This window comes from Chrysochloris asiatica, unplaced genomic scaffold, assembly GCF_000296735.1.
Source record: "Chrysochloris asiatica unplaced genomic scaffold, ChrAsi1.0 scaffold00279, whole genome shotgun sequence".
NCBI classification, from domain to species: domain Eukaryota; kingdom Metazoa; phylum Chordata; class Mammalia; order Afrosoricida; family Chrysochloridae; genus Chrysochloris; species Chrysochloris asiatica.
In genome coordinates this window covers 1061927-1070472 of record NW_006408797.1, presented here as the reverse complement: position 1 = coordinate 1070472, position 8546 = coordinate 1061927, and the positions used below count along the sequence as shown (strand labels likewise).

The 8546-nt window shown below is 39.1% G+C and overlaps 1 protein-coding gene across 1 annotated transcript in view; it reads left to right on the top strand.

Annotated features, from left to right (window-relative positions):
* RUFY1 (RUN and FYVE domain containing 1) overlaps window positions 1-8546 on the top strand; it is a 107251-nt gene that overhangs the window by 31838 nt on the left and 66867 nt on the right. Inside the window, exon 5 of the mRNA XM_006874453.1 lies at window positions 2570-2693. Coding sequence (XP_006874515.1) covers window positions 2570-2693 — 124 coding nt within the window. The remainder of the gene's footprint in view (window positions 1-2569; window positions 2694-8546) is intronic.

Here is an 8546-nt window from a genome sequence, read left to right as displayed (position 1 = left end):
TATGAAGCAAGTATAACCCTCATGCCAAAACCAGAGAAGAACGTTACTAAGAAAGAAAACTATAGACCAATATCCCTCATGAACATAGATGCAAAATTCTCAACAAAATCCTAGCCAACAGTATCCAGCAACACATCATGATCAAGTGGGATTCATATCAGGGATGCAAGGATGGTTCAACATTGGTTTGCACAATTCGCATTTAACACATAACAGAAAGTGAGTGTCTGATTCCTAATTTCTATATGAAAAGAAGAGTTAGGTATCATGCCCAGAGTCAGACCTCGCCTAGTCAGTTGTAGCTTGGAATCTGAACACAGATTTATGATTGCAGAGTTCACACGCTTTCTGCCACAGTACATTGCTTATATACTCTTATCAGATTTTAATTCAACAACAGCTCTAAATTCATGTGAACATAGAATTAATCTTGAGAAGCATTATGAAATATGCACTCTATTATGAAAATTACATCTAATTGTGAAAGATGGCACTAATATATAAGTACTCAATTATAAAACCAATTAGGTGAATGAATCATTTTGATTCTCAGTTACTAGAATTTCTATCTGTGACTTTGCCTTAGCACTGCTATGTTTTGTTTTGTTTTATTAATAACATTGTTAAGTAACAATAGGACACTAGTCAATACCAAGTTCATTTAATGCCAAACTCTTTGCCATTACATTTTCATTGTATTCCTACTGTTAAAGGTGTTTACATATCAGCTGATGATACTGTGACTTGTTATGTTTGTTTATTACCTTTCAGGGCCCAAGTACCACACTTAAAAACTAATTTCACTTGGATTTAGATATAAAATACTATATTATATGAGGGGCTTTCTATGAACTTTTTGAAGTCTCTTGTATTCTTCTTATAAAAGAGAAGTCCTACAAATATTGTGTAAAACCATTATTGTAAAAGCTTAAGAAAAATACCCATACTAAAAGGAGAAAAACAAAATTCTCTGCTGGTTACCGGTAGTGGGGGCATGAAGGGAGGGAACAGTAGAGCACAGGGTAGGGGGCAGACATATCATAAGTTCTGGTGTTGGGAAGGGCAGTACACAAGAAGGGGGAGGAGGATGGAAGAACAAGGTAGGGGAACACTGAGACAGATTTGCATGGGCTATGGAACAAAGGTAACTAGTGATATATGCTCAACCTTGGAACAACAGGGCTCTGTGATCCAGGGATTGAGACTTAGTATGAAGAGGGGAAATAATGTTAAGATGCTTGACTATTTTATGAATATTGGTTTCCCTTGCCTACTATTGTAAAATAGACACTTGAGTGGCATAGAAAGGACTATCGGGAAACATGATTACAGAAAGTTTGTAAAAAAATTTAAACAATAAAAAAAGAGAGGTCCTAATAAGTCATTGTTTTTATTTCGTGGTGTGGTGCTGTGGGCTAATGCGTCAGACTGCAAGGTCGGTGGTTCAAGCTCACCAGCTGCTCCTTGGAAACCCTATATAGGGTTGCTATGGGTCGGAATCAACACGGCGCTAAACAGCAACAACATCTCTACATAACTGTTACCTACCAAGTTAGGAGAGGCTGGCTGCATGTAACACTCGTTTGTTTTGTTGTTAAATGCTGTTGAGTCGTTTACGACTCATAGCGACTATGTGTAGGGTTTCTGAGAAGCAGCTGGTTAGCTTGAACCTCCAACCTTGCAGTTCAAATGACCTTGCAGTCCAGCGTATTAACCCACAGAACCACACCAATACTCGTTTAGAGGTGAATAAAGGGATGAGAGAGGTGAAAGATAATTTATTTTTTAAAGTCTTTATGGGAGCAGAAAGCCTCATCCCACAGAGCAGCTGGTGAGCTCAAACCACTGACCTTGTGTTTAGCTGTCCAGTGTTTATCCTACAGAGTCACAGTACTCCCCCTATCTTTATATAATCAATACCAGCTTCAAATATTTCATATGTTCTTTGCTTTGAGACCAGTTATGCTGAATAATGTTGAGTTATAAATTTTGTTCTAAGAGACTAACTCTTAAGACAGTAAGTTCTTATATTCATAAGCACACATTGGCTTCAGTGACACTAGTGATTAACAAATTATTAGTGACCAGAAGCAGTAACAGAGAGGAAATGGAGCCACTATGCTAATGGCTGAATAACTGAGAATTAGGTAAGTAAGAGCACCAAATGTTGCTCATTGGGACACAGAAAGAAGGAAGTTTTATTCTTGAGTGTGAGGAGGCTGTGTGTTTAAACAAGTGTTAAGTGTAGTAGTTCATATCATCAGGAGGAAGGAACCAGTGGAGATACCATAGGGGCAGAGTAATTGTCAAGACCTCAAAGAACCAATAGGAGATGGGAAGGATGAGAGTCTAAGGTCCAAATGAAGAAGCTAATTTTATACAGAAGGAGGGAGGAGTCGATTCAAAGCTCCAGAATGAACATAATGGAGAAAAAATGGCAAGGGAGGAAGGAAGTTCACATGAAGAGGCTTGGCCATCAGCTGCTAGTTGAAATGGCAGAGTATGTTGGGGTTAAGAAGGGTGGGGAGGGAATTTCTGAACAGCTCCCTGTAATGTCCATCTCTTTTAGTGAGTTCTATGAGCCTGAGGCATTAATGATGGAAGAAGAAGGGATGGTGATTGTCGGACTGCTGGTGGGACTCAATGTTCTTGATGCCAACCTCTGCTTAAAAGGAGAAGACTTGGATACTCAGGTAAAACTGGATTTTAGTCTAGATGGGATGGGTGCCACCCTCAGGCCAGGGCTTTAGATAGTATCTGCAGGCATATATTGAACCTAAGAAATGGGCAAGTGGCAAAGAACCCTTTAATAGACTGCAAGGTGCTTTGTTTGGACAGAAGGGCAGTAGCTGGGAGAGGCATCTACAATGAAAGGATGTTGGAGCTGTACCATGAAGTTGTCTAAGGAAGGGTGAAGAATTAGCAGGGGCAAGGTATAGAAACACACACAGAAAGTACAACATGTTTGGGAACAGGCAGACAGTTCTACCAAGACTGGAACACAGAGTGCTTGATGAGTGAAGTAAACGTAGAGGCTGAGCCCAGTTATTAGAGCTAAGTGCCATGCTGAAAGATTTATGTTGTATTCTTAGGGCTTTGGGAAGCTACTGGAGGTTCTTAAGCAGTACACTGAAATGATATCTGGATTAGAGAAAGAACTCTGTAGCAGACATTTTAGGTCATGAATTAGAAATGGCTAAAAATAGAATAGAGACAGCAAAAACTTGAAGAAGACCAGTCTACAAGTCCCAATCTAGAAGACATAGGATGGAGAATGGTGGTAGTTGTGGTGGTTGTGTGCCATGGAGTCGGTTCCAACTCAGAGACTCTGAATAGGGTTTCCAAGGCTGTAAATCTTTAAAAGGGCAAAAAGCCTCAGCTTTCTGCTGCAGAGTAGTTGCTAGATTCGAACTGCTGACCTTGCGGTTAGCCCAATTCATAACCCACTATGCTACCAGGGTTCCTTCTGAGGATGGAGAATAATAGGAAGATAGAATCAGGAAAGATTTGTGATGTCAAGGTAATAAGATGGGGCAGACAGTAAGTAAGTAAGTAAGCCGTAAGGGGTAGACTGCCTTGTGGGGAGACAACCTGCCATCTGTAAAGATGGACTTTCTTCCTGCATTAGAGCTGCTGACCAGGGTTGAGCCCCAGACTCCAGATGGCAGGGACTGCAGATGTCTGAGAGGAATATCCCTCACTTCCACCCCCTGCCCAGCCTTCTCCCACTAGAGCTTCCATGACCCCTCTAAGCCCATGTCAATTCATGTCTACCCACCCACCCACACCCCCATTTTAAAAGAAACTAAAATGCAACAGTGTGTGTGTGTTTATGTATATTTTAGAAAGAAATGTTTGGAGTTTGGGGGTGGGGGAAGTTTAACCAAAATATTCTGAATACACTATTTTTCATTTTTTCTTAAAATTTCACAAAATGTTCCACATAACTCTCTACTTTATAGAGATGTGTAAACTATTTTAAATGGCTGCATGGTATTCCATTTTATGAGTGTACCATAATTTATTTAGACTGTATCTTATTAATTTAGGTTATTTCCCTATTAAAAACAACCATCTTATAAAAATTCTTATACATCTTTGTACTCTTGTCCTTTTATTTCCTTGGGATAAATGTTGAGATGTTGTGTCAAAATATACACATTCCACATTTTGATTGTACTGTTGTCAAGTGCCATCGAGTCAGTTCCAACTCATAGTGACCTTGCATAGGGTTTCCGAAGAGCAACTGGTGGGTTTGAACTACTGACCTTGTGGCTCACAGTCCAGTGCTGATCCTACAGTGCCACACCTACAAAATTGATCTCCAGAAAGATATTGAATTTTACACACTTACTGGCAGTAAAAACTCATTTCCGCCTGCAGACACTGGACATGAGGAACACTTGTTCTTCAGTGTAGTAGGCCAAACAACCCATCACTCAAATGTACTCTTCAAAGAGCGAGTGAAGTCAAGTACATTTTCATATTTTCTTTGCTATTGGTAGTTCAGCTTGTGTGACTACCCGATCACAGCTTGGGGGGGTGGGGGGCATGCTATAATTTTTTTTTTTTCCTAGCATCTCAAGAGAATTTTTTATAGTCAAATTTAAACAGATTTTTCCTTTATGGTTTCCTACAAGATATTGTAATTAAAAAGTGCTTCACCATCTAAAACATTACCTAATTTTTTAAATGAAGTATGTAGTTTTTATAAATATGTAATCTATTTGTCATTTTTTTGCCTTAGTGTGGGAATTTTTTTTCTTTTTTACAAATGGTAAACCATTTTTTTCAATATTATTTAATAAGCACACTATTTTTCTACTAATTTGAAATTCTATCTTTTACATATATGAAATATTCCGTAGTACATGTAGTTTTATTTCTGGACTCTCTGAGTGGTCCCTGGATCTCTTTAATTTCTATTCCAATGACACCTTCTTCTAACTACTACAGCTGCAAAGGATGTTTTACAGTCGAATAATTCAGCTCTGCTGCTTTGTTCTACTTCTTTTCCAGATATTCTTAGGCTGTCAATTCTGCCAGATAAACTTGAAAATCATTTCATCAAATTCCACAAAGATTCCACTGAGATTTTTATTAAGTAATGTTTGTTACTTTCTTCAAGTTGGTTCCAAATCATAGTAACCTTGATTTGGAATTCTAAGGAAATCTTATACATTAACCTTGGGATTAGGACTCAGGTGCTGTCCCTACAGTGTCACATCAGGACTCCATATGCCTAAGTAAAGGTCACACTGTTGTTGTATCAGTTACCATTGAGTTGGCTCTGACTCATGGTGACCCCATGTACCACCAAGCAAAACTCAGCCCAGTCCCACACCATTGTCACCATCATCACTGTCAGGCTTCAATCTATTGTTACCTTCTAATTAGGTGACTCATCCACCATCTATACTGTTGTGGTCCATAGGGTTTACATTGGCTGATTTTCAGAAGTACGTCATCAGGCCTTTCTTCCTACTCTTAGTCTGGAAATGGCACTGAAACCTGTCTATCATAGGTGATCCTGCTGGTATTTAAAATAACATGTACGCCACCACAGTATGACAAATTGGCAGATGAGTAGTAGAAAGATGAGAATAGTGGTATCTATCCTTACCTTAAGTGATGTTTTTAGTTCGTCACCATAAAGTATGATGTTTCCTGTTGATAACTGATGGATCCTCTTTTTCATTCAAATAATATCCAGGCCTAACCCTTCTACCTTCTGAGACCAGCAAGATTGGGTGCTTTCAGGGTGATATGGCCATAGACTGATGGATCATCTTCCTTGTCTTTAGGAAGTTAGAAAGTACAGTTGGCAGAAGGGAGCCTAGCGGTACAGTAGTTAGTGCGTTCTGCTCCTAACCAAAAGCTTGACAGTTTGAACCTACCAACCACACCTTGAGAGAAATATGTGGCAGTCTCCTTCTGTAAAGATTTATAGCCTCAGAAACACTATGGGGCAGTTCTACTCTATTCTGTGGGATTGCTATGAATTGGAATCAACTCAAGAGTAGTGGGTTTGATTTGCAGAATTTGTGCAGTAAATGTATTTATAACAACAACCAAAAAAAGAATAGCCTCTGGGGTTGTTTCTTCTTGTTGTTAGGTGCCATCGAGTCAGTACCAACTCATAGCGACCCTATGCACAACAAAACAAAACACTGCCCAGTCCTCACAATTTTTGCCACGTTTGAACCCATTGATGCTGCTACTTTGCTAGTCTATCTCGCTGCAAATCTTCTTCTTTTTCTCTCACCCTCCACCTTACCAAACATGATATCCTTCTCCAGTGACTGGTCCCTCCTAATTATATTTTCAAAGTCTGAGAGACAAAGTTTGGCTATCCTGGCCTCCAAGGAGCACTCTGGCTGCACTTCTTCTTACACAGATCTGTTTGTTTTTTTTTGGAAGCCCATGGCGCTTTCAATATTCTCCTCCAACACCATACATAACTCAAAAGCATCAATACTTCTACAGTCTTCCTTATTCACTGTCCAGCTTTTGCATGCATTTGAGGTTATTGAAAATACCATGGCTTGAGTCAGGTGCACCTTAGTCCTCAAGCTGATATCTTTGCTCTTCAAAACTCTAAAAAGGTCTTGTGCAGCAGATTTGCCTAATGCAATACGTTTGATTTCTTGATTGCTGCTTCCGTGAGTGTTGATAGTTGATCCAAGAAGAATAAAGTCCTTGACAATTTCAATCTTTTCTCTGTTGATAAGAATGTTGATAAGAATGTTGTTTATTGGTCCAGTGGTGAGGATTTTTGTTTTCTTTACATTGAGATGCAATCCACACCTAAGGCTGTGCTCTTTTATCTTCATCAGTAAATATTTTAAGTCCTCTTCACTTCAGCAAGCAAGGTTGTATCATCTGCATATTGCAGGTTGTTAATGAGTCTTCCTCCAATCCCGATGCCACGTTTTTCTTCATAGAACCCAGCTTCTCAGATTATTTGTTCAGCATACAGGTTGAATAAGTATGGTGAAAGAAAACAATCCTGTCGCACACCTTTCTTAATTTTAAACCATTCGGTGTTCCCATGTTCTCTTGGTCCAGGTACAGATTCCTCATGAGCACAATTAACTATTCTAGAATACTCATACTTTGCAGTGTTATCCATAGCTTGTCATGAGCCACATAATCAGAAAGCCTTTGCATAGTCAATAAAGCACAGGTAAACATCATTCTGGTATTCTCTGCTTTCAGACAAGATCCAAGGGATATCAGCAGTGAAATCCCTTGTTCCATGTCCTCTTCTCAATCTGACTTGAAACTGTGGAAGTTCTCTGTCAATGTATGCTTACAGCTGTTCCTGTATTACCTTTAGTAAAACTTTACTAGCATGGGATATCAAAGATATTGTCCGATGATTCTGCATTCTGTTGGGTCACCTCTCTTTGGAATGGGCACAGACACAGATCTCTTCCAATCAGTTGGCCAGATAGTTGCTTTCCAAATCTCTTGGCAGAGATGAGTGAGTGCCTCCAGTGCCACCTCACTTTCTTGAAAGATTTCAGTTTTTATTGCATCAATTCCTGGTACCATGTTCTTTGCCAATTCCTTCAGTGCATCTTGGACTTCTTCAGTATCATTGGCTCTTGATTATATGCTAACTCTTGAAGCGATTGAACATCAACCATTTGCTTTTGGTACAGTGACTCTGTGTATCCATCCATCTTCTTTTTATGTTTTCTGCTTCATTCAATAATTTGCTCAAAGAATCCTTCAGTAACTATAGTCGAGGCTTGAATTTTTACTTCAGTCCCCCCAGCTTGAGAAATGCTGAGCGTGTTCTTCCTTTTAGATTTTCTGACTCCAGATCTTTGCACATATTGTTGTAGTATTTGACTTTGTCTTCTCGAGCTGACCTTTGATATTTTCTGTTCAGCTTTTGTATCTCCTCATTTCTTTCATTTGCTTTAGCATCTCTACACTGGAGAGCAAGTTTCATTGTCTCTTCTAACATCCATTTTGATTTTCTCCTTCCTTTTTGTCTTCTGAATGACTATTTGCCTTCATCCTGTATGATGTTCTTGATGTCATCCCACAACTCTTCTGGTCTTCTGTCTTTAGTGTTTAATATATCAAATCTGTTCTTCAGATGATCTCTAAATTCAAGTGGGATATATTCAAGGTCATATTTTGACTTTCTTGGACATGTTTTCATTTTCTTCAGCATCAGTTTGAATTTGCATATGTGCAATTGATTGTCTGTTCTACAATCTTTCCCTGGCCTTGTTTCGACTGATGATATGGACCTTTTCCATCGTCTCTTTCTGCAGATGTAGTCAATTTGATTTCTGGGTATTCCATCTGGTGAGGTATATGTGTATAGTCGTCTCTTGTGCTGTTTAAAGAAGGTATTTGAAATGAACAAATCATTGGTTTTGCAGAATTTTATCATGCAATCTCCAGCATCTATCACCAAGGCTATATTTTCTATCTACTGATCTTCCTTCCTCCTTGTTCCTAGCCTTTGCATTCCAATCGCCAGTAATGATCAGTACATCTTGAATGCATGTTTGATCAATTTC